This window comes from Vanessa atalanta, chromosome 21, assembly GCF_905147765.1.
Source record: "Vanessa atalanta chromosome 21, ilVanAtal1.2, whole genome shotgun sequence".
NCBI lineage: Eukaryota > Metazoa > Arthropoda > Insecta > Lepidoptera > Nymphalidae > Vanessa > Vanessa atalanta.
In genome coordinates this window covers 2,906,382-2,933,862 of record NC_061891.1, presented here as the reverse complement: position 1 = coordinate 2,933,862, position 27,481 = coordinate 2,906,382, and the positions used below count along the sequence as shown (strand labels likewise).

The window sequence follows — 27,481 nt, the reverse complement described above, 5'->3', positions numbered from 1 at the left end:
ATGTAACATAATAATAATAAGTACGATTTGAAAGTAATATTTCTCTGAACTTTTGAAACGAACTTCGACTTCAAAGTGAAGTAACAAATTCAATTGTCAAAGTCTTCCGTCGAATAAAATTGTAGGTTTCGAATAAAATCTATAAATTTCTAGGTATGAAATCGCATGTTAGCGGTGCATTAGCCGCACTGCTGCTGTTGCACGCTACATCACCGCCTTGAATTTGCAGGGTGAGCGCATTAGGCTTGGCTAGAGGTTTGGCGTCACTGATAGCGGGTGTAATTCAACAGCAAAAAAAAGTTAATTGATGTTACACATGTATTGACGCGTCTCGGTTGTAAGATGACGACGGTGACGCTCTTTTAGTGCTCTCTCCGCAGACGCTCTTTACTCCCTTGTGTATTCGCCTCAGATATATATATATATATATATTTACTACGTGGTGTGGCTTTGTTCAAGCGCATCTGGGTAGGTATCACCCACCCATCAGATATTCTACTGATAAACATCAATACTTAGTGTGATTGTGTTCCTCTTATGTGAGTGAGTGAGCCAGTGTGATTGCAGGCACATACCATAAAAATCTTAGTTTCCAAGGTTGGTGGCGTATTGGTGACGTAGGAAATGTTTAATATTTCTTAGAGCGGTAGTGACCACATAAAAGTAAATATAACGGCAATGGAAATAAGGTTGTTAAGATAAATTAGGCCAATTAATAATTAGGTGTTTCTTATTTCTTTGATATTCATATTTAAAATATTTTCAGCATCATAAAACATCTAAGTTCAATATTTACATACAATATTTCAATAACATGAAAATTACCAACAATCATACAACATTATATGTATTTATTTATGTATCGCGTGTTGGCGTACCTTTATAATGAACTATGTTATGACGAAATACTAATCGCTGTTACCGAGACTGTACCCTAAGGCGGTGGCGGTCGGCCATTTTACTAGTTTAATAAAGTGACGTGCAGGTGTTATGACGGATGCGATGCTGCGGACTGAGTTCCGTAACGACAGACGAAACGACTTTATTACTTTATATATTAACAAAAGTAGGAAGATGAAAAGATTATACTATGTATGTTTAAAACTGCTACCAATATGTTACAGATGTAATATTAAATACAAAGAGAAATATGTTTTTTTTATGGCATTGGTTGGCAGACGAGCATATGGGCCACCTGATGGTAAGTGGTCACCACCGCCCATAGACAAAGGCGCTGTAAGACATATTAACCATTCCTTACATCACCTATGCGCCGCCACCTCGGGAACTAAGATGTTATGTCCCTTGTGCCTGTGATTACACTGGCTCAAAAAAATAAATTAGTTTATAGAGAATACAACTACAAGGAATAAACTTAATTACCTATACGAACTGTTTAATAAATGATACCGAAAGATCTGATAATTAATACTTAGATTGGTTATAGGACAGGATGAAGTTTGTATCAGGACTGTTTTCGATTATTGTCTCATCAGATTTCAATTAAATTTATTTTTTATCTGTATTTTAGCTTAATCCCTCTAATGTTTATTTTAAACAGTAAAATATTAACATACTTAAAGCTCTTTTAAAACATTACAACATCAGAAAACTATGAATTAGGTGAAAGCGTTTTATGTTACATCGTATGTAGGTTTGTTATACTTAACCATTCCTTACATCGCCAATGCGAGAACAAGCTCGCGGATTAAGATGTTATAGCCCTCGTACTTGTTGTTAAATTGGCTCACTCACCCTTCAAAACGAAACACATTAATACTGAGTATTGCTGCCTCGTGGTAGAACATATGTTATTGGGTCATTCCGTAGTTTCGTGCAAAAAGCATTTCCAGGCGAATATGCTTATGAATAATAGTATTAATTTTAAATATTAGTAGCTCATCGATTTAGAACATAATCATTTTAAAAGTAGTATTTGTTATTTTACACTTTTATTAATTAGATTATTATAAAAATAGGAAAAATACCCCTAAAAAATCATTCCTCTCTGTTTCCAACTAGGAACCCTAGATGGTTTTTCAATAAAAAAATCTTAATCTGCCATATAACAACTATAATGACTATCAAATAATATTAATAAACTCATGACATATTAATAAATTATTTTAGTAACACTGTTAACGAAGTACAATTAAAGAAATAAATATTTTTTGATTTGTCACAAAAAAAAATTCATTACCATCTATACCTTAAAACTTAACACTTGTACGTGATCTAAACGTCTTTGAAAGCGGTGCAAGTCACAACGCGTTTATACCGATCAGCCAGCCGATGCCACTGAGTGAGGTAGACGTACTCCTAGCGCTGTTAAAATTGTTTACGATATTCATATAATTATAAATGCTTCGTCCATAAATCACTTCATCACATTCCTTCGATTTAACAAGGTACAGTAACATAAAAAGTATTATTTTTTAAAAAAGAACATGCATTTCTATTCAATTTAGATATTGTTTTACAATTGATTGTCTTAATATATAAACCTACGACGTGCCACCGTAAAAAGTTGTAACTTTTCATTCATCTCCATGTCATTCACATCCGTACCGTCCATTTTTTTACTGGAAGGTAATGAACTTATTACGAAGTCTTAGTTGCTTTGAATGTCAAGACTGCAGAATGCCTTGTGTGCATAATAAACATTTAGGCATTCTTAATTTTGATAATTACGGTGAAGCACTGGTAGATCAATTTAATTCTAATGAAGCCGATAACGATCAGTCACAAAGCATAGATATGTCGATGATTTTAAATAATCTATATAAATCTGATATTTTAGAGAATTGAAACCTCTCTCAGGCCCAATAGATTTACAGCTCTCGCCTTTGTCAAATACAGCTTCAACGTCAACAAAAGCGAGATCCCCAAAAGTCAAAATTTTATCCGACGTCTGTTTAAATTGGGAAAACCGCAAATTCTATGTAGCCCCAAGTAAAAACCATAAAATTGTGATTATGCATAAAAACATAAGGAGGGATTTATTTGGTTTGATACTATGATTGGTATTGTATTGATTGTTGAAGTTGTTATTTTTGTTATTTTGTACCTTACAAAGGTTTTATATTAGATAATTTCATACTTGCTTCAGATCTGAATCAGCGAAAAGTTAAGCTAACATCATTTCTAACATTTATTATTTTGATTACGCTGATAAAATTAATGTGTGCTTAAATATAAATAATGTTATTGATTAATAAATCTACATTGTGCATTTTTTCGATTCTACACTTACTATTATGACTGATTTTACAGTTCAAATGTCGTATTTCCTTACCATATCATCATACCATGCCGTGATTTCATTACAATCCTTTACCATTTCATCACCATCCATACCTTAAATTTCAGGAATTATTTTCTCAGAAACAATACGAGATATAAAAGTGCCTCCCAATTTTTATGAATCTAGTAGCAATTTAAACTTGATTAATTCCTAAAAAGCTTAGAAAATATGACTTTTTTTTTTAATCCGCGGAACGTTTGAATTTGCACGAAACGGCGGAATGACCCTATTACGAATGATAAGGATATTGAAATTGTGATAAATACAACAAATTTAGTAAATTTAGTAAGCATTTTAAATAAGAAAATTATAAAAATAACTAGAGCGTTTGGAAATGAATAATTCACTTGTTATACATAATTATTGCGCCGCTAAATACGCTAATTTTATTTTTCCTTTGTGCCCGTAACTGCATTAACTCGCTTACTATTTATACTCAGAGCCGGGTCTACCATATGCCTTTTTGGGCTTCAGCCCAGGGCCCCGTGGGTTCAAGGGGCCCCAGCCTTTAAAAGCCTTTAAAAATAGACGATAATGCGAAAGAATCCATAATTTTATTAAATTGAATGGATCGTATGGTTTGCAGCCCTGCGAGTCCTGCAATTAATCAAACCCATTCAATTAATTTAATTCAAGTTTACATTCCGATATGTCTTAGGTGGGCCTCTAAGTAGTGTTAGCCCAGGGCCCCCTTACGGTCCAGCCCTGTTTAAACTGTTGCATAGTATTAGCATTGCTGATAGGCGTTATAATCAGTCGATATCCCTATTGGGCTTGCACAATGTCCTATCTGATATTATATATACTTATTGCAAATCTGTGCAATATATTAAGGATACATAAAAGTATTTATATCACGTGTCTGCTTATCAAGAACGAGTCGTAAAAACATTTTTACTAGTAGCAGCTCCGTAATTCTTTGGACACCTGTGACAATAAAAACTATAGTGAACAGTCATTCCGACTCGTAACTTTAATTTCGATTGCAGTCGTTAAAGCATTGGATTACTGTCACTGTGACATAGTTGTTTGCGGAATGTTTCGTCCAAATGTCGTTTTAGTATTTGTAACCATGTTAGATTAAAGGTAGAGTCCTATAATCTATAACGTCCAGATGTTTCCTCTTCTCTTGAGAATATTTGGAGATTGTTCCAAGAGGCTGACACGTGCTGGTTTTTTTCTGTTTCACGAAGTTGTCTTTCATCGAGCTAGAGATGAATTTGAGCGAAAATTAAGCACATCAAAATTTAATGGTAGCAGCTGGGCTTGAACCTGTGTTTTGGTTTAGATTCACATATTCTTACCAATGAACCGTCACCTGAAAAAACCGTCAAATGTAAAAGGATAGACTTTTTTAAAAGCATTATTTTCGTTTTAGTTAGCATACCAAAATATATCTTAGCATTTTGATTGGATTATGTGGTTTTTTAATGCTACTTTGTGATTTCGGTAGTGTTCATATTTCCTTGCAACGTAACTGTACTATCAACAATTGGATCTAAGATGTTTTATATCTTGTGCTTTTAAAAAAAACCACTTAATATAGAGTTGCACTAACTCTTTCGAGTTTTTATACAGAGTTTTTAAGACCTTTTTCATAATCGAACAGATATGTAATTTCGTTTGGTCATCCATAAGTTTATATTAACAAATTTACTTATAATAATAATAATAAATAATATTGGACAACTTACATGTATCAAATACATTACGCTGATCCCAATGTAAGTAACATTGGGATCAGAGTAATGTATGTGATGTTGTCCAATATTTATTTATTTATTGTAGGCAATTTGGCCTACATAATTAGTTCATTATATTAGTCTTCCCTGAAATAGCTGATATAACCGATCTCATAGGAAAACAGTAACTGGATAATATATTAAATTATCAATTATAATATCCATAATACTATTACTAATATGACAAGGCTACAATTGAATCATAATAACGAATTAACACATGATAAACCACGACATATTAATTTACGTCACTTGTCGAATAAGTTACGTAAGTGCTAAGTAAATTTAGCAAGTCGTGACATGTTGGCCAGTTAGTTAACTCGGCGACTTGTCCCTGGATGCGAGTATTGTTTGAAGACTTGGTTATTAGGTTACTGAGTTGGTACAGACATGAGTTGACTATAACTAACATTGTCAAAATAAAGATCCAAGGTTGTGCTCAAAGAGTTCGATCTGTGAAAGACAATAGATAAGCTTAGATTTTAAACGAAATTCGTTGGTTCAAACACGGCCAACCACCATTCAATCAAACTAAAGATATACTGGTCAAGTAGGCTTTTACAAGCATCGCCATTTTTATTTATTTATTATATTTATTTATTTGGGAAGCCAACATGATATACAAAGTATCTAATTTTTAAGACTATATATATAGGTATATATTAAGTCATAAAAATATTACCATTCTCCACTCTTACAGGGTAACTCATCATGTAAGACAAAAAAAAGACAAGAAACAGACAAATAATACTACTATTATATAATACTTATTAAATAAATATTAAATATTAATAAAAAAATTACTGAACAGAACAGATCATTTTACAGAACAGAACAGAATTAAACGTAAGGCTACCACCGGTTTAATGTTCTCGATGGATTGGATTCGTAGTCAGACAGCGCGCTGGAACAATTTCCAAACATTTTCCTTAAAAAAAGAGATTTGTCTTTTGTCCATAAGTGTTACTAAAATTTAATAAAATAAAGAGTACAGGAATATTTATAGTAAAATAAGGGATACATTAAAAAAATAAAAAAAAAGTAAAAACCAACTAACCACCTATAAATGTACTCTGCGCTAAGACTTCCTCCTCTTTAGAGAGAATGTTTGGAGATAATTCCAACGCGTTGCTCCAATAGGTTGCTGGATACACCTGTGTCATAATTTTATTCAGATTTCCTCACGACGTTTTCTTTCACCGTCGAGCACGAGATCATTCATAAACACATATTATGCTCGTGAAAAGTCGATTAGTATGCATCTCGGTTCTCCCCTTCCCTGTATCAATCTTTATAGAAAATTCTCGATTTTATACACAGAACTAATTTGACAATATTTTTAATATCATTGCATAATTATATCAAACGTTAGTAAAGTCAGAAGTTAGTATTATATCAAAGTACTAAGTGCTAGGCTAACTCGTGGTATGTTGGCTAACTTACCTAATTTCGATGAAACGACATCCGACATTTCGAATTTGCTTGAACAGCTGCCTGATTTAGTTCATCTCTTATTTTAAACTGTATTAGATGACATTGCACGGAATGTGGGTGATAAACTGGAAAAGTGATTCAACACGAGACGTTCTTCTGCAGTTGTTTATTTGTACAACTATATTTGTAGTCAGGATATACTTTTGTAATCTTTAACACATTTATAATATAATTCTGTGACTATAATTATACGAGTTAAAAATGTATTTTAGCGTTACCTTTTATTCAAAGTCAAAAACAAGTTATACTTTATTTAAATAGGCTATTACTAGCTTTTGAATTGTCATTTTCATAAGCTTCCACTGCTTCAGAACGATGTTAGTGAATAACCGTTAAATAACTCGAAAGTAACTCACTATCCTCACTCATTTACAATTGATTTGTCCCCACAAACTTTCAGGTTAAATAACTTTATTACTCATAAATAACCTTACAGTTCACTTTACACTTTTAACTTTTATAAACTATAAGACTTATTTATTAATAGTTTTTAGTATTAACTTTAAATTAATTTATTAAATGTAAAATGTTCTGTGGTATTTTATTATACCACCCAGGATTGGACCGACCCACCCATTTTGGTTTGCTTTAATTCGTATGTATATATAAATAAACACAATATTTTTGTTTGTTAGTTTGTACGTCAAACACATAAAAATTACTGAAAGTATAGTAGGTATGTGAATATGGAGAACCAATAGACGCGGAATCTACCATACATAGTTTTTTTTTATTAAGTCGATTGGTCCCTTTTTTTAATTAATGCACAGCGAAGCGAGAGCGTAACATAAAGTGTTGGCATAATGTTAGCCACTGTTTCTAACAAAATAATAGATTTTATTTGGATATGCATGATATTGTTGTACATAGGTTGATTCTACTCTAAATATTCCTTCTTTATTAAAAATGTTTTTTAAATAAAATATGACGGCGCATCACTAGCGCCATCTTTTAAATTACGAGGAAACAAGATTTGACATCTAGTCGACGAGACTACTAGTTGGCGGGAATGTTAAACGCCGCCATTATAGTGGAGTAGTCGACTGCAAGATCCACCACGTCTGCTACGATTCGCCTTTATTCCTCATATTTTTTGTGTAATGAAATTGTATTTTCTTAAAAAATAATAAGAATTTGATTGATATGTTTATTATTTTATTTAAAATAGCGAATAATACCATCGTGTTATATATATTATATACATTGTGCTTCTTAGAAATCCCGTTTGCTATAACAAGTACGCTTTTGCGAACGCATTCGTGGAGAGTGACATTAAATTGTTAAATATATTGTCATTACTTGATGCTGTACTGTTACTCGTTGTCAGACAAACGACCTGAAACATTTGTGATTATTTAAAATGATTGTATAACTCTATTATATCGAACTCTTTACTTGGTGGGTGGACTTTGTGCAAGCCCGTCTCGGTATTAGTACCGTACGACGGGCTTGCAATCGGATATTACCGCCAAGCAGTAGTACTCAGTATTGTTGTGTCCCGGTTTAAAGGCTGAGTAAGCGAGTGTAACTACAGGCACAAGGGACATAACATCTTAGTTCCCAAGTTGGTGGCGCATTGGAGATGTGAGGGATGGTTAATATTTCTTTTACCACTTATCATCAGGTCCATTTGCTCGTCCGCCTACCTATAGGGTAAAAAAACTAATAAATCGAGAAGGCCGCCCGGAAGGTGTTCAATTCCGGACAATCTCTGCTGAGTTTTTCAGTTGTTATGCATTTTGTACTCTGAAGGATTACATTACAACGAAACTTGAGTCGAAATAATTCTATACATATTGTTGTATTACTGATTATATGTAAACTAAATGTAGTCGCACAAAAGTTATAATTTCTCAAAATTTTCTTTCAAATAAGACGATTGTCTGGCAGTGGAATATTAACAGGCTATCACTGGTATTATATATTTGGGCTATTCTCAAGAGAGATTAGTCCAGTAAGACATATAGTGCACGAGAGCATGTTCATATAGTCCTTATTTCTCGTAATCCGATAGGACCTGATATCCGACACGACCGGAAATAGTTCAGCGCTGGATCATTGATTCTAAGCACTTTTACGAAGCACGACAGTGTACAAAACTACCGAATTTCATGTTGCTTCTGTGAATTTCTTGACAGATAAATCTAATAACATTTCATTGGTCCGACTGGAAGATGAAATCTAGGAGCCTATCCACTAGATAAATGTCCTTTAGCTGAGTAAATGCCTTTTTGTATACATTATACATTATTACGTTCATAATCCAATATAAAATTATAAAATTACATAATAATATCCAATTGGAATTTTCACATATTTGCTTGTATTACCACATAAATTATACATCGTAGAACATGTATAAAAGTTGTTTAACGAGTCATTGGTTAAACTATGCTCTGTCTTTGTCTTTCGAATGTGAAATCAATGATGACCGAAATAGAGAAATATGTGTTGTAGTAAATGCCCGTTAAAAAACTTTTATATGTAATTAATTAAATTATTGATGTGTAACATCTTCCCTCACGCTATTCCGTAATCTGTGGAAGTGATTTTGTAAAAAGAGACGGAAATATGTAACGTTAAGTCAGGTCGAAGAGCGCGCTATTTGATTTGACCAATAAGCGCGCGCCATTTGATTCGTCCAATGAGCGCGCGCAGCGGAACGAATCTACTTTCCGAGACGATATTATATTAAAATTGCTTACTGGATTGAGATGTAACACGTCATATGCGACTACTATAAGTCTCACTCGTTTTTATATAGTTTAATATTGAATACACTCACTTTTATAAGTAATAATAGAATAACTCTTCTCAAATACATATTTGTTGTGTCGTAATAAAATATAAAATGAAGTAAAATGGTACAAATCAATTATTTATATAATGTGAATGTTTCGTTACGGGTGTTCCGATAAATAAAATATATGCGTCACAAATAATGTGGAAATATTTCGATTTAAATTTAATTTAGATATGATACACTAGTTTTGTACCGACTACACTTGAGTGTAAGATCGGTTAATAATAAGAATTGATATTTTTTGTTCAGGTTTAATGTAAGTAATTAATTAAAAAGGCGTTTTATTTCGCAATTGATTTTCGTTAAAGAGTTAGTTTTAGGCTTGAAATAAAAAATATATAATAAATGAATCAATCAAAATATACTTAATTCATCAAAAACACTAGAATTCGAACCTTGTATCTCATAATAAAACAAACTAAACCAACTATTCAAAAAATTATAACCAAACGTACTGTTACTGTTATAAATACATTCGTAAGTTATTAAATATTGCTTGATAGAAACTGTATATCCTAAAAAGTCAAGGCGTTTGACCAAAAGTATTATAAGTAAAATAAGGAGATGACTTCGATGGCACATTACTGTATACAATGTGAGCCATAATATTTTTAATTTACTTCATATTTTCTACTAAGAAATGAATTTCCTAACAAACAATAAAGCGAAATTTAAGAGAATTTAATATCCCTTTTATTTGTAAGATCTCAGACCTCCAGCTCCGTCCAAACATCTGTTATCAACGTCATACAAAACGCCTCAGTAGTAGATGAACCATTATTAAGCAATATCACGGACAAATTTTAAGAATATATGGAAAGTATATATAAGTTTAGTTAATGAGTTTTCAATCTTTTAGATATTGAAACAACATTATTGGTATATTTTAATAATTTTCACATGTGAAAAATTTGGTATAAAATTTGACGACCTCCGAGGTCGAGTAGTGTGTACACCCGTTTTCATGGGTACGCCACTTTGAGGTCCCGGGTTCGATTCCCGGTCGAGTCGATGTAGAAAAAGTTAATTAAGTTTCTATGTTGTCTTGGGGCTGGTTGTTTGTGGTAGCGTCTTTACTTCTGATTTTCCATAACACAAGTGCTTTAGCTACTTACATTGGGATCAGAGTAATGTATGTGATATTGTCAAATATTTATTATTATTTAAAATGAAAACATTTTTTCACTGTTACCGTCAAGTAAATAACTTTGAGAAGTTAAGGTAGTCATTTTTTAGGTATTTCTAAATGTAGCTTAAATAAAAATGTACGTGCACATCGAAACGATAAAAAAATGCATAAACGGCAACGGACACTTCTGAGCTTCTCTTGAATCGTCTTTTTACGAGATTTATGGACCCACAACTTTGTTACAGTCGCCTCGGAGTGTATCAAGACTGTTTTTGATTTCAATTTTAATAAGAGAAAAGCTTTTATTTAGAATTATTTAAATACCATAACATAAATCTCTGAAAACAATATGGATGCTGGTTACCCTACTCAGAAATATTTCTCATTTTGTTCGTTCGTTTTTACGAATAAAATTCACGAACAAAGCGCCCCGTAACAACAAAAGTGTCGGGGAGCAGTTAATAAATAATTTATAAGAAGATCCTGCTTATCTTATCCCGCAGGGTGATTCTTTTCTCGGCTTAGAAGCCAAATTATTTATTTAAACGCAATAAATCAGTTTTGGAAGTTGCGTTGCGTTGGAGTGATTGTGAAAGATCTCGCAATTAATGCCCTTGTTGTAAATTAAGACTCGGTTTGGGTTTATTGTTGCTTTTGGATAAAATATTTAAAATAAACGAGATATTAAATGTTTTCAGTTAGGTTTTTAATGTTGAATTATAATATAGTGTTGTCGTTATATAAAAGAATTATTGTTGTTGTTGTTGTACACAAATCATAATTTTAAGCGTCAATAGCGCATTGGTTTTTAGGCCGCCTAGCGAAGTAAAAAGTCGCAGGATCGATCCTGACTCCTTGGACTATTGGTCGTCCCCACTCCAAACACAAGTGATAAGTTTAAATAGAAATTAGTAATCGCTTAATAAATTGGGGGCATAGTTACTATTCTCTTTAAAAAATGAAATAAAAGAAATAAATAAGATCTTTATTTACTAGAAACACGGCAAACATATATCTGATAAAATAATAATGAAAATCCGTCTTTTTTATTTTTTTATTCCTCATTCTTCATTCTGTTTTAATAAGGAATTTTTAATTATCTAATATACTAAAATATATTAAATTTATTTAATATATTTTAATATATATATATATATATATATATATATATATATATATATATATATATATCGCAGACGCCATTTATTGCTTTGATTGACACTTGACTCAATAGAAGGACAATATTTATAAATTTAGTACGCTGGAGTTAAGTAGATGGAGCGGCAGCGGGATTAGCGTCGGTCACGGGTAGACAGCCGTCATAGGAAAATAAATGAATTCAAAATATAAAAATAAAGAAAATATATTTTAATTGTTACAATGACAACATCTAATTGTAAATCTGATAACGATGGTCCTCATTTACGGCTTAGGTTGAGTGGTCACCACCACCCATAGGCAATTAATCATAAGTAAGACCATTAATCATTCCTTACATCGCCAATGCGCTACCAATCTTGGGAACTAAGATGTTATGTCCCTTGGGCTTGTAGTTTCATTGGCTCACTCGCCCTTCAAACCGGATCACAACAATACTGAGTACCGTTGTTTGGCGGTATAATACCTAATAAGTGGGTGGTACCTACTCGGACAGGCTTGCACAAACCCTACCAACAAGTAATTTATGTTGTGATAGTGACTACTTACCATCAAGTGGCCAATTTGCCAGAGCAAGAAAATATATAATAAGAAAATAAAAGCGTAAGCGGATCTCTTCCAGTCGACATTTGAAATAAAGAGAGGAGAATAAATCCAGAAGGTACATAAAAAGTATAATATACACCATTCTAAGCCGATTCTTTAGAAACAGCGGGCCGGTGGTAAATTCACCTAGTTGAAATAATTAAGGTTATATATGGTAAGGTCAAATTGTATGGAAATTATATTTTAAGTCGATTTGTAACGTGGTCATAAATGACGAAGGTGGTATAATTGACGTGGTTAAATAGTTTAGACGAAAGCAAAGAAATGGGTTTATTGATCGGTGTTACACTGAGTTTTCCACCGCAAGTAACATTTACGAATTAAATTGAAAAATCACCAAAACGTAAAGAAATTACATAATAGATTATATCATCGAAGATTAATTTCATAGAAACCGCTTTGACTCGAATCAACTTTGTCTAATGTAAAAATGACTGATCAGACCAAAGTCGAGCCGATTCATGACAGTTTCGTCAGTCCAAACGGAACCAGAAAATGTTTAATATGTTATAAAAATATTTCATTTTGCTATATTCCGTCTACTTTATTTTAAAATTTTTTTACAGTTATTATTTTAGTTGTTCGTAAAGTAGTTTTTGTGTTCATAACATATTATATTCTGTTTGTGAACACCCTGTTTACAGTCACGGAGACTATCCCACAAGAAACACTGGATTATCTTTAAGCTTTATCCGCGGGTTGGACTTTAGGCCGTTACAGTTTCATGAGAGAAGCGATTTTATTCTCATTTATTTATGTTTTATAAATTTATCAAATATTGTTATATTTACTTACTAATAATTACTATATCATTGTGACGGTAGACATATACTAAACTAGCTACTTATTTAATATATATATGTATATATATTAAAAACAATAATATAAATACAATTCATGTAAATAAAATTAATTTAATAGGAAAAGAAAATACATTTGGAAAAAAACATGTCGAGCAGTACAGTAAAAACAATAAATAGTTTACTTTTTCACTATGATTTCTAGAACATTAACAAATTACAAATTATAAAAAAATAAGGTTTTAATTATAATCAATAAGATATTTACTATAATAATCATAATGATGTCAATGCAGTTAGGCTAACTACGATGTACATAACAAACGCTAATGCTTATGAAAACGCTGTTCTCAATCAGCCTGCTGCGTCGATATCAGCGTCCCACCTTTATTCCATATTTGCCTTTACAGAGCGAGCGAAACCGTCGCCTACAAATGTTTCATAAATCTCGGGATCAAGAATCTCCGTGAAATTGTTTCGTTTCAAAACAAGAGCTCTATTGTTTCAGAGTTATTGTTATTTTTTTCAAATGTAACCTTTTAGTTTGTTTAAGTTTTATGATTCGGTGCGTTCGTTTTAAGTTTATATATTGAATTTATAAGATCACGTGCAAGAAAAATGAGCGTTTTACCTCTAATCTAGTTACGCATAAGTAATACGTTATAAATATTCTGTTGTGATATTGTAAGATAACGTCATTACGTATTTGGAGAAACCGATACAATTTTTTTTTCATTACAACCATTATATCTGACCTATTCCAGGTACGGAGGTTATCCTAATGGATACTAGGAAACGAAGATATTGTAGTACAATTGTGTATGGGCAAACATAAGTATCCTCTCTATTTTCGGATGGGAAATCGGACACAATGAGAAAAAGTTCAGGCGCAGTTTAGATTTTCATGCTCTAAGAAGCACAAAACCGTAAACACTGCTAACTTCTCTACTCTAGACTACTACTGAGAATTTCTAGATGGAAAACTAATAATATTTTTATTGCATCATCCCGGAATTTAAACGCAGAAAATGGAAATACAAGACCAACGAGGATGTTTTTAGAAAAATATCTTAATCGATGTATATTTAAAAATATGGCACAGGCGGGCAGGCGGACCACAATGAGACCAACACTGCCCATCGACATTTGGTGCTGTAAGAAATATTAATCTAATTCTTTAATCGCCAATGGGCCGCCAAATTTGGAAACTATATCCCTTTTACTTGTAGGTACGTGGTGAATTTGGCACAGAGTTTTATAATTATAATAATCTTTTTTTTTTATATTGGACAACATCACATACATTACTCTGATCCCAATGTAAGTAGCTAAAGCACTTGTGTAATGGAAAATCAGAAGTAACGACGGTACCATATACACCCAACCCAAGACAATATAGAAAACTAATGAACTTTTTTAAATCGACTCGGCCGGGAATTGAACCCGGGACCTCGGAATGGCGTACCCATGAAAACCGGTGTACACTACTCGACGACGGAGGTCGTCAATTAAGTCAAGTCTGAAATAGAACGTAAGCGCTTTTAATCCCTAATACATGCATCTCTTACCTCCCCAAACGCAGACGAAGCCGCGGAAGAAATCTAGTTTTAAATAAAGCGACCACATGCGGTTCACGTACTATTTCTGGTACTCGAAATCGTGGAGCACTGATTTAAAATGTTACCAATGTTTTTGTTAATTCCTTTGGCTTTTTCTTCAATTAGTTGCTCTTTTAATGATTAATTTGGCATTTGTAATAAATTACCTAAATCTTCGAGGTCTAGTTATTTTATAGTATTTATAGGGTCGGTCATTCTTAAAGGGCTGCTTAAATAAACATCGTATACGAACAAAGAATAGATGCTCTAAATTAGGCCCTATTTTTAAATACAATTGAGTCGAAAAGAATTTATTTATCAGAGTGTTATCCGTTCAAAAAATACGTATTTTAAATCGTCTAAATTAGTCTATTTGTTTCCGAGTAATTAGTGAATATATTTACAAATAAAATCGTACGACCTGTTGCTTGGAAGACGTTTCTAAAGGACGGTTCTGCGAGAAAATTATTATTACAAGCTGTAATTTAATTTACTTTAATAACGCATAATAATATTTAAGTGTAAAACACACTTGCTGAGAAAATGTCGTATTAAAATATCTAAAATAAATTTTAAGCACATTTTGCTGAGGCGTGATAACGGGTGAGAAGTAATGGATGTCAAAACAAACACATTAAGGAATGAGGTCACGTGTGGCGTGACCTTATGAAGTGTCATGTTTGAATATTAAAATATTTTTTGTATAATATTCTACCCGTTTTTTTTTTTTATTTGGTACTGTATAAATATCTATCCATGAAGTAGTTTAAATTAACAAATAACTAAAATGTTCATTAATTACGAATCTTGCCACTATTCTTGATAATCTACTTTATTCTAGGCTTTATAACTGATTGAATTTGATTGAAAGTAACGATGGTAGAGTTGAAATATTATTAGAATACATTAAATAAGATTTGTATCGTTCTTTTTAATTTTCAGTTTCTTTTGAATTTATGGAAGGGTTACGATCAGTTGAATGGTATGTTCGATACCTTTACGGTACCATTATAATGAATTTGTAAAATGTCTCCATCGAACATATGTGTGGAATTTTTTTATGCAAAGTCAGATCCCCCGAAAATGGGTTTTTATGCAATGTAAATGTGAAATTTTTTGTCTGCGTCTGCTGGGATATACGTACACATACAGACAATCATACATATGGTAACTTTATTCCCTTATTGAAATGGAAGGAAACGAAAAAAGGGGAGAATAAATAAACGAGACCAAAGTCATTCAAGTATTTATCCTAAGCCTTTTAAAACTTTTCGTGCATGATGAACTTCTTTACGAGCTTACCGAGGCATAGCAGTGCCAACACAGAAAGTTTAGGTTCCTAATGCGAATGTTTCGTCAGAAAAATCCAATGACTTCTAATGCAGACGTCTGAACCTCGAAATCTGTATTATATACCGGCGATAGAATTTGGTAAACATTATTTATAAATATAATTAATTTAAATGTTGGTGCAGCAAATTCACATAATTTTACGTGCATTTCAAACACTTATGGCTTTAGTTGGCGGACGAGCATATGGGCCACCTGATGGTAAGTGGCCACCACCGCCCATAGACAAAGGCGCTGTTAGAAATATTAACCACTCCTTCACATCACCTATGCGCCACCAACCTTAGGAACTAAGATATTATGTCCCTTGTGCTTGTGATTACACTGGCTCACTCACCCTTCTTACCGGAACACAACAATACAGTGTACTGTTATTTGGCGGTAGAATATCTGATTTGTGGGTGGTACCCACCTAGACGAACTTGCATAAAGCCCCACCACCAAACAAATGAATTATTATTATTCAATGTGAATTATAATTGATTAAATTGAGCAAATGAAATTTATTATACAATGGAATGAAATTTAAAAAAATATCCAATTAAAGTAAAATAATAATTATAGGAAAAGAATAAAAAAATTAACTTCTTAGCTTAGGTTAACCTTATATCTTTTCTTATCTTTTAATTTTGAAGGGAAGATTTTTGAAACTATATCAACGCGATGCTATAAGCGGTTTGGTGAGTAGAACACATGTAGTAGAATTTCATACGACATTTGCAGGTTTCCTTATGCTAGTTTCGTTAAGAGCAAGTTTAAATAATCTGGGTTATTTTGAATAAACATAATATAATTATTTAACTACTGGACCATTTTTATTATTTATCTAAGTAGCCTAGAATAGCCACATCGCCAGTGGTTACTACCGCCCAAGGACACTGAACTGTAAGAAATATTAATCATCCCTTACATCGCCAATGCATAACCCTCCTTTGAAACCATAATGTTCTGTAATTACACTGGCTCACTTAAACCGGAAACCCTTTAAACTAGAACACAACAATACTAAACATTGTTGTTTGGTAACTACCCTACCACCACGTAAAAGTCTTAAGATTGCATTTTTTTTTTCAATAAACGGACCAAACCAACAATTGTATATAACTAATTTATAAGTGTGTAACCGCTCTTAAATTTCACCTTCAATATATTTACAAATTGTGACGTTATACAAAAGAAAACGTCTTAATTTACCATTATTGTTGAAAGCAGACAATTCGCGCTGCTTGCCGCTAAACAAACAGACGAACAAATGATTTAATTACACCTTTTGTTTGAAATCCATGGAAAACATTAATTTTACAACATTGTTTATTAATTCAAATAATAATTGCTAAACAAATTTCAACCTTAATATGTAAAGCATAGAATACAATCTGAATTTGATATGGTGAAATAAAAATTAACCCTTTATTTGCAATATGGGGTCGATTTGAACAGTTGTTGATTTTTTCTTTTGGTGTTAGTCTGCAGATATAAATACAGGTATGTTTGGGGGTACGGTGTGTATAGTATATACCGTTTGGTCTATTATTGACCAGCAAAATGCTGCCCATAGTACTGGTACTATTTGTCGCTCAGGTGAGTTTTATTTTTTATTTCCATACAAGAATATGTCTGTCCTAATTAAACGTCAAATTTGAATCTGTTTAAAATAATTTTTATATTTATTATAAATTAACATATTGAATAAAATCTAAAAAATAATTTTCTATTTAATATTGTGCAAGGGTCCTGCGTGATAAATGATATTCTCTTGATCGAAAAATCGTTTTTTTTTTTTTGTAATTATTTGATAATGTTATCTTTGATAAGATGGATCTTCATCCTGCGTCCTTGACCTATTTAGGGTCGATTCCATAAACGTAATAGGAATATAAATTTAACGTTTTGATTATATTTTAATTTAATATTTTCTTTTATTTTTGTTATTAGCAATCGTTCAGTGTACCTGCTAACAAAACATAAATTAAATAAAAATATTTTTTATAAAATTTAGGAAGTTTAAACTTTAATAATTGTGTTATCCTCAATTTAAAGTTTAGACTTGTGTAGTTCCCTCTGTATGGCCCTGTATATCTTGGAAAACAATTTATTATATCAATTAGAAGTCATTTGGTTCGAATATTACACAACGTAATTATATAAGGACAAAAAATGAAAGATTATGTAAATGTGTCAATTATTTAAATCTCTAGAAAAACAATCATTAGTGCGGAATCTACGATTGCGTCTCAGCACAAAAGCATTAAGATATTTTTATATTTAGTAAGTTAGTTAATTTAGAATGATGATAATACTTTTTCAACAAATTTCGACCACTGTTATTAATCTTTAAGGACTAATCAACTGAGAAGAACCTATTTTATTGCGCTCTTTACTAGTATACGCTCATAATTATGAGCAGTCGGATTTCAAGTCTTGAATTGAATTCAATCGGACTTGAAATCCGACTGGAAATAGTTCAGTCGTGGGACTTTTATTTGCTTTCCAAGACACGGGAGAGTATAAACCGCCTACTTGTAAATTCCACGTTGCTACTGTTAATTTAATGACGGAAAATATTGTAGGTAGATTTCCTTAGCCTGGCACGGGACGTTTTTGCGGTCTTGTAGCCAATAAGACCAACGTGGTAGATTATGTAAAACTTAATACTGATAAATTAATTTAATATCAAATTGAGACTTGGTGAGAACTTTATGCTATTTTTGTGTTCCGGTTTGAAGGATGAGTGAGCCGGGATCTTGATCTAAGTTCTGATGGTTGGTGGCGCATTGGCGATGTAAGGATTGGTTAAAATTTCTAACAGTGCTGTTGGTTATGAGCAGTGGTGACCATTTATCATCAGGTGACTTATCTGCCCGACCGCTTAACTTATACAAAATAATAATAATTTAGGAAATTCAATATTACACAGTGTTTTACAAAAGACCAATCAATAAAAAATTTTGCAAAGTCCTTCATATAAAGACTACAAAAGGTTAAAAAATAAAAGGTTTTAATAAAATCCATCCTCACCCCAGTGAGGGGTTTCAAAGGGGATGAAAGAATGTATGGAAGTTCGTATTTTTTTGTAGTTAGAAACTTGAAAGTTCCTAGTTCTCTTTAATCTTTATTTGCTGCGGAAGTAATTTATCGCTGCGACAAAAGTTAAAAAAGGATTTATAGCTGAAATAGGCTAATCAAAAACTCTTAACATTTGAGAAAAGAATGATATTACAATTAAAAAAGAATTAATAGTTTGGACGATATTGATATATACGCGAATGGATAGAGTAAGGAATGAGTACATAAGAGGAAGTTTGAAATTGGCACCGGTAACCGAGAAGCTATCTGGGAACCGGCTGTCTTGGTATGGGCATGTTATGCGGAGGAATGAGGACCATGTTGTGAGAAAGGTTTTGAGAATGGATGTGGATGGATATAGAGGTGGGAGACGACCCAAGAAACGATGGATGGATTGTGTGAAAGATGATATGGTTACAAAGAATGTTACTTGTGAGATGACGTCCGACAGAGAAGTATGGAAGAAGAAGGCATGCTGCGCCGAGCCCAAGTAAAATTGGGATAAGATATTCGCACTCAATCAAATTTTAATATTGGTTTTGGAGTACACGTAAACTGTGTGTATAACATCGAGCATTCCATTAGTGAGTTGGGCAGATATAGTTATCTCGATACGAATTTACGTTGGATTTACATGAGAATGTTGAACATGACAATGTTGTACGAATCTCACTCGTATATTGAAATCTCGCTGTGGAAGTGACGGCCGCTTTAGGTGATAGGGTGTCTATGCAAGACGAATATCTAGGATAAGTGCGAATAAACTGTTTCATTTTTAAGTACAATAATTATTTTCCTTGGAATTACTATATTATTATATTTCGATCGAATTATTTTTTATCGAAGTAATTTTATTTTTATGATATGTTTGAAAAGAAAATTTATATAAAAAGATATAATCTATTTCACTCAAACTCAAACTCGTATATAAATATATATATATATATATATATATCTTTTATTGTTGTATGATTATCTTTTTTTTAAAAAAAAAAAAAACACGCAGATGTATCAATAATCTTCACTTTTATGGATTAAAAGACCTATTTAGGTCTTTCGATCTTTAATAATTCAAACGTCGATTTTTGTCAGTTTATTTTTATTTTCAATGTAATTAATGTAGATTATATTTTCCGTAATATTTCGAAATCATGCTTACATTTGTTGAGACTACCACTACAATATTCAGAATATTGTCCCCAATTTTTGACGATGAAATAGGAAATATAGGGATAAGCGAAACCATTACTCAAAAATCAAATCAAAACATACTTTATTCAAGTGACTAAGCACTTTAAAATCGACATGTTTTAGGATTAAATTCAATTTATTGGTAATGTGCTGCGATTCAGAAAGTAGAAGGTACCACCCACTCATCAGATATCCGACCGCCAAATATCAATGCTTAGTATAGTTGTGTATCAGTTTGAAGGGTGATCCAGTGTACTACAGTCACAAGGGACATAACATCTTAGCTACCAAGGTTGGTAGCACGTTATGTAAAGACGTTTATGTCAATGAGTGACCGCTTACCATCAGGTGAACTTTTGCCCGTCCGCGTATCCTTAATATAAAAAAAGTAAACGAGAAGAACAGACACGAATTCCATTAGTTACAGTTTTTCTGAAAATAAACTGGTCTGGTAGTGTGGCAATCTAAATTTAATATGACGCATTTTTCTTTTATGGCAATTATTGCTTAAATTAAAAAAATATAAAAAAAGGATTAGCTCCTTAGTTTTAGTCTATATTTATGAATTATTAGCTATTTGAATAAAATCCAATGAACGTACTGAAATGGGAATTAATGAACACGTTTTTCATTGTTTTTTTTTTTATTTTAAAATTGTTTTGAATTTGGAATTCTAAGTAGAATTAATGTTGGTCACCTTCATAGTAGACAGTATTCAAAATATAAATAAAATAATAAAAATTAAATTCAACGTTCAATTCAAAATATTTTGGAAATAGAACTTTATTTTCGTTTCTCTTGTAATAAGTCTACTGTTATAATATTTTCTATCAGGATAACGTGTTTTAATTAATAATTTCATGAAAATGCTTATTTTATATATTAAATTCCATTTCATGACATGGCGGCATGTCATAAAGTTATTTGCAATGCAACTTCCAAAATTCCAAGCAGGTAATGAAAACAGTTTTCAAACGACGGATACGATTCACGTGGGAATTTGCGAATTGCAACGGAACAACAGACTATATAACATTTGTTGGAGAATTGTTCAGAATGGTTATTTGTGGTTAGCCGCCATCTTGTGTGTTCGAATTTTGATTTAACCACGTGCCTTGTTATGCGGATTAATGATCATTACGATTATTTAGCACTAATAATTATTGAAATAATCGTGTTCCAGGAAAAATGTTATTGTGTTTTTCTATCGAGTAATAAATACTTACAATACTCATTCATACTAGTATCGACGTTGGTACTTTTTACACTCCCGTGCCATGGAAAGTTCGTAAAGACTTTAGTGCGCCTGAAATCCTTCCAAATTTGCAATCGATTGAGGAAATAGACTGTTCTTGTGTTTGAGCCAACACTTGTGCATTACAATTTGTTCTCCGCAGACTATTCTACTTTGATGATTATGATTTCGGCAGAAGGATATCATCATAATTACAATGACTCATATTAAATTCCATCCCTTGGCAAATCCATTGACCACGATTAACTACCTCTGTTGTTTAAAAGTTTTTCCTAGCTCAAATCGTATCATTTTGTTATATTAATGTTTAAGAGCGCATTCGCCGCACCGTCAGTGGTAGGCGTCCAATTCAAAAATTTCAACGAGGTCGCTCCAGTTCGCGACAATGGCAAACTTGTCTCGAGGTAAGAAAATAATTCACTAGCATACTAAATTAGAACCAATGAAGTTCTGTCAAAATGGCAGTATACAAAGTATACAAGGTGGGTGTTTGAATTCTGGGTAGGTGATACACATTTATAAATAATTATTCGGTATTGAATTGTCGATAACCGGTGCAATTGATACAACATCTTAGTGACCATATTTCGATACTGCTACCGTGTCCATGACCGTAGCCCATATGCACGTCTGTTATTTTTTATATTAAAAAACTCTGCTATCACAAATATAATCAACAACAACAACATTAACAGCCTGTAAATTTCCCACTGCTGGGCTAAGGCCTCCTATCCCTTTGAGAAGAAGGTTTGGAGCATATTCCACCACACTGCACATCGGGTTGGTGGATGTACAAGTGTCAGAATTTCGTTGAAATTAGACACATGCAGGTTTTTTCTCGATGTTTTCCTTCACCGACGACAAGAGATGAATTATAAACACAAATAAAGCACAATAAAAATTCAGTGGTGATTGTCTGGGTTTGAACCCGAAATCATCGGTTAAGATGCACGTGTTCTAACCTCTGGGCCATCTCGGCTCTCATTTATCGCTAATTCATTTCAAATTTTAAATTTTATGCTAGTTATCTCACCGATGGTACTATCGCGTACATCGATGGCGGCGACACTCCCCTTTACGCACAAATGATGATACAAGCAATCAATGACATGGCCGACACAAGCGATACTAGTTCCTGGGCAAATGCTGTCATCCAAACTATTGCCACAGTCGGTGAGCTCGCTAACGGCGTCCCTGGTGATGCTTGTGAGGCTGCTGCTGTAAGTACTTTTACTATCACGTGTGATTATATAAAACCTCTTTTGGATTTTTCGTATTTATGTCTAATTTTTATCTTCTATGGTCGAATTCATATTTATATATAAACTTGATTTGTCTTTGCAATAATTTTATGATAATTTTAATATTTTTGGAGGATTGTATTATTTTTTTTTTATATTTAGCTCATCAACGCATACGCGTACTCCGTCAGCACTGGTAACAGCGCCGGACTCCGTGCTGCACTTCCTAACTTCGTGCAACGCATCGCTGGATACGTTGACACCATCGTCCAACTCGTCGTCAACCCCAACGGCGTCCGTTACTCGGTAAACAGTTTTATATTCAACCCTTTGTTATTAGTTTGTGCATGCATCATCTCTACTCGTGCGCATTTGAATTTAACAAAAAAGTTATCGTTGTTACCCTAAGTTACTCCTTATTACACCAACTATCTGTCAGTGAAAGTCCCGTCAAAATCGGTGCAGCCGTTCTAGAGATTAGCCGAAAAAAACAGACACACAGACAATCAGACAAAAATTGAAAAAAAAAACGTTATATTGATGTATGTACCGTGTATAGATATGCATTTAGTAAAATTTGTAGTTTTACTTACTTTTTGAACTGTCTGTTTATAATATTTAATTTTATTATGTGTTAATTGGAACCAAACATAAATACTTTGTAAAGTCGTGTTCTAGTTTGAAGAGTAAGTAATCCAGTGACTACAGACCCAAGGGACTTAATATTTCAGAATGATATTACCCAGTGTATGGGGTATTAATTATATTCAGCGGTTCTAGAGTACACGTGAACTTGATTTGCAATCACGTGATCGATTTATCCTTTATATTTAAGTGTGTTTTATTGAATTTTCTATGGGTTTCCATTCGGATATTATTGTTTGTCTCTTTTGTTCCACATTATTTCTAGGTAGAGCTATATCTATCGAAGTTAATTTCAGTTAAATTATAATAATTCTAGATTATAAAGTATTGAAATATACGTTTAATTATAAGTCGAATCACCGTTCACAATCTTTCGACAGTTTACAATCTCGCGAGATAATTTATTAATATTATAACCTAGTAACACGTTTACAATAGATCTATGACAATTAACAATATTTCTATTTTCAAAATGTTGTCACGTGATAAAATAGAGCGTAACACAATATGATGCGGTATGACTTGCGTTTCAGTTGTAGGGTTTCGATCATTTGTACGTCGACCATTAATCACCGCTATTGTCTCAACTTCTCTAACCTGAGCATTGAAAATTGATTGTTATTTGTTATCAATGGTATTTTTATGCTCTTATCAGATCCAGACGTGGTTAATTGATTGGACTGGCAATACATTTTCTTGGTGGTAGGGCCTTGTGCAAATCCGTCTGGGTAGTTACCACCCACTCATATTTTGCCGCCAATCAGCAATACTTGGTATAACTGTGTTCCGGTTTGAAGGGCGAGTGAGCTAATGTAACAGGCACAAGAGACATAACATCTTAGTTCCCAAGGTTGATGGCGCATTGGCGAAGTAAGGGATGGTTAATATTTCTAACAGCGTCAATGTCTATGGGCGGTGGTGACCACTTAACATCAGGTAGCCCATTTGCCGGGCCGCCTACCTTATTACATAAAAAAAAAATACATTCTAGTTCATCTAAGGGGAACTTATTAGTATTTCAATAATTAAATTAAAGCGAGTTCATCTAAATTACTGTTATTAATAGTGATGTGAGAATAGGCGATTGATTTTATCTCACACGATCGCTTTTATTGTTGTAATAAGCTTTATAAACAACAATAGGTCGGCAAATTGGTGAAATTATATAAATATTAATTTTATGATTCAATTTTGATTTATTCATTGATTAAAATTAATACATCTATAATTGTCATATATTTGGTATAAAACAATGTATTTTGTATTAATTTTTTTTAAATAATTTATTGAATCATTATTTGTATCCAGTCTGGTCCAAGAGGCAAGTGCCTTGGTGGTGGAAGGAGCTACCAATTTGAGGAGGCATGGGATGGTATCCTTGACAAAGCCAACGCTTACCAAATTGGGTAAGTACAGTTATTATTTTTTACTTAATTATTTGACGTGTCCTCAAGATTATAATGTCCATCACCTGATTGAAATTCGGTTATGGTGGATGCCAAAATAGCCAGCAGTACAGTCACAGTCCGTGTACTTTAATTTTTACAATGGATGAACTGTTGTACTTACTCTGCCGGTGCTTATCGTGTAGCTGTTTATTATATATATCGTGATATCTCTTTCATCATATCCTATGCCTATCATAAGTACTTTTTTTTTAATTTTTTTTTAAATTGACTTCTATGGTCTTTAAATTAAAATCATTAATGCTATGTTAGTGAATTTGTGAGTGAAAAGAAAGTATTTCAAAAATATTTTAGTATGAAAATAATTATTTTTATATTCAAAGGTTAGTAAATGTTATTGAAAATATACGTATATGTTTCAAAGTTTTTTTTTTTTAATCTTTCAGTCTCTTGAACGAGGAGTACTGCGCTGCCAAGCGTCTGTACAACGCCTTCAACATCCGCAGTAACAACGTAGCCGCCGCCGTCACTGCCGTCACCACCGGACCAGTTAACCAGCTCGTACAACTTGCGCTTCCACAACTTGCACAAGTAACTTGATTTATGGAACCTTTAACATTACTTTTATTGCAAAACGTCGTATGTCTGTTTTACAGAACTCAAAAACTGTATACTGTATGTTGTTTCATAATTATAATATTTATAGTTACATATAAATCGATGATATTATGATATGATAATTCGTTTCAAAAGATTTTTATATTTTTTTAATTGTAATACAAAACATACGACCTTCTGCTCTGACACTAAATATTGGCCGATATTGTTCGGTATAGTCAAGCGTCTATTTCTAAGTAGATAAAGGCTTTAACTCTTCATCACAATGACCTCTCGGTCCGATACATAAATTTGTTAAACGGTCCAAATTGCAGATAAGCTATACAGAAATATGAAAAAAATAAATGAAATGGCAATACTGGGATCTTTAGTGGAATATTTACAACAGTATTTTAAAAGTGTGGAAATAGCTACACCTGATTGACATCACTATCGGGAGATCATCGAATCGACTGCGATGCTAGTTTAAAATCTGGAACTGTCTAGATTCTTTCATAATAATATGTGTATATATTATATATAAAACAAAACATTCTTATGTACCGTGGTGGAATAAATTCCCTTATTCTTAAGTGAGAAGGACGCTTTTGCTTAGCAGTGAGCGGACTAGAATTAAACTTTTTAAAAGGTAAAAAAATGTGCCGAATATAAATGGCAAGTATCAAGTTAACGACTCGCAGTATCTAAGAAAGTTATTTTAATATGCGAAATATGTAAAGTTTACCCAATAAAGAATCATAATCTTGGTCGCAGTATGATATCAGAAAATCGTAGATAAATAATCTTGAAGATAATTGTGAACAGAGCCTTCAGTTTACAAGTAAGCTTAAATCACGTGAGATTCATAATAAACTAACGCTACATTGCTATTATGTGAACAAACTCTAAACTCATTCGAGAACACGATAGTAATCATGTCATAAAATGATACGCGACTTTGACTGTAATAATGATGAACATTAAAACGTCATAAGTTACAAAATTGCGTATCAACGTTTGTTCGAGTGGTACAAAGTAAAGTTGTCATTTTATGATGTCATGTCGATTTCGGCCGAGCTAACCAACTACACGGGACATATTTAAGTCCAATCTCTGTTCCCTTGCTCTCATATCCGAAACGAACAGGAAGAGTTCAGGCGCAGGACCAGACGGTTTGAAGAGCTTTTTGAGGCGTGAGAGTCTATTTACGTCTACGCTAGGCTGTTACTGATATTTTTTTTGACAAAAAAACCAAATAAATTTTTATTGGTCCGATCTGAAGTACTATATACAGTTAGCTGTTTGTTTTTATTCAAATGCTTTGTAATAAAAGCGCATAGTTCGTGTGATTTATTTGTTTTTTGTGATTTATTTCTTTATTAGCTTGTATGGTAGCCAACATAAATGTTTTATCTACAAGCAGCAATGAACTAATGCAAAACAAAACGAAATCATCATATTAATCCTCACGTTTTTATTGTATGTTTACATTATTTGCGATATTTAAATCATTTTTTTTTTCTTTTTCTAGTTCTTGAGAGTAGTCGCTAATGGAGCAAACCCAGTTCAAGCTGGAGCCAACGCCAAGAATGCTCTTCTCCAATCCCTCCCCAAAATCCAGTACTGAGGAAATCAGATCGATCAATCATATGTCATAGTATATATCGAATCATAAACCGCAGAATAATTTAACCAATAAAATATTCGTCTTACTAATAAATAGTTCCGTTTCTTTCTTTCAAATGACAAATTACTTATGAGTGAAGGAGTGAAAACTATGTGTCACTCTTTACCTTAACAACTTTTATTAGTAATGTCGTTTATATATTTTTGTATTTATTGATCATAGGACAAGATAATAAAAGCCTTATATTGTTATATATTAAGACTTATATTTCTTGTATTGATATACCAATAGATGGATGTTTATTGCTATGTAAATATAAGTTTTTAAGTAACAACATGATTTTGCTTTTATTTTTCGACACACGATATGTATCTCACATATTATTCCGAATAAAGATGTATCCTGAAAGATTTTCTTATTTCTTTCCTCTTCCGATATTGATAATCCTTTACTCGATACTAGCGGGTTT

General features: G+C 32.6%; 1 protein-coding gene across 1 annotated transcript; it reads left to right on the top strand.

Annotated features, from left to right (window-relative positions):
* The first annotated feature begins 17,476 nt into the window (after positions 1 to 17,476).
* LOC125072353 (fibroin light chain-like) lies at positions 17,477 to 27,135 on the top strand. Its single transcript, XM_047682963.1, has 7 exons — positions 17,477 to 17,565; positions 21,809 to 21,900; positions 22,521 to 22,716; positions 22,900 to 23,043; positions 24,691 to 24,788; positions 25,235 to 25,379; positions 26,917 to 27,135. Exons 1-7 carry the CDS (start codon positions 17,530 to 17,532, stop codon positions 27,010 to 27,012), a joined length of 807 nt encoding a protein of 268 aa, XP_047538919.1. The 5' UTR covers positions 17,477 to 17,529; the 3' UTR covers positions 27,013 to 27,135.
* The last annotated feature ends 346 nt before the right edge of the window (positions 27,136 to 27,481 follow it).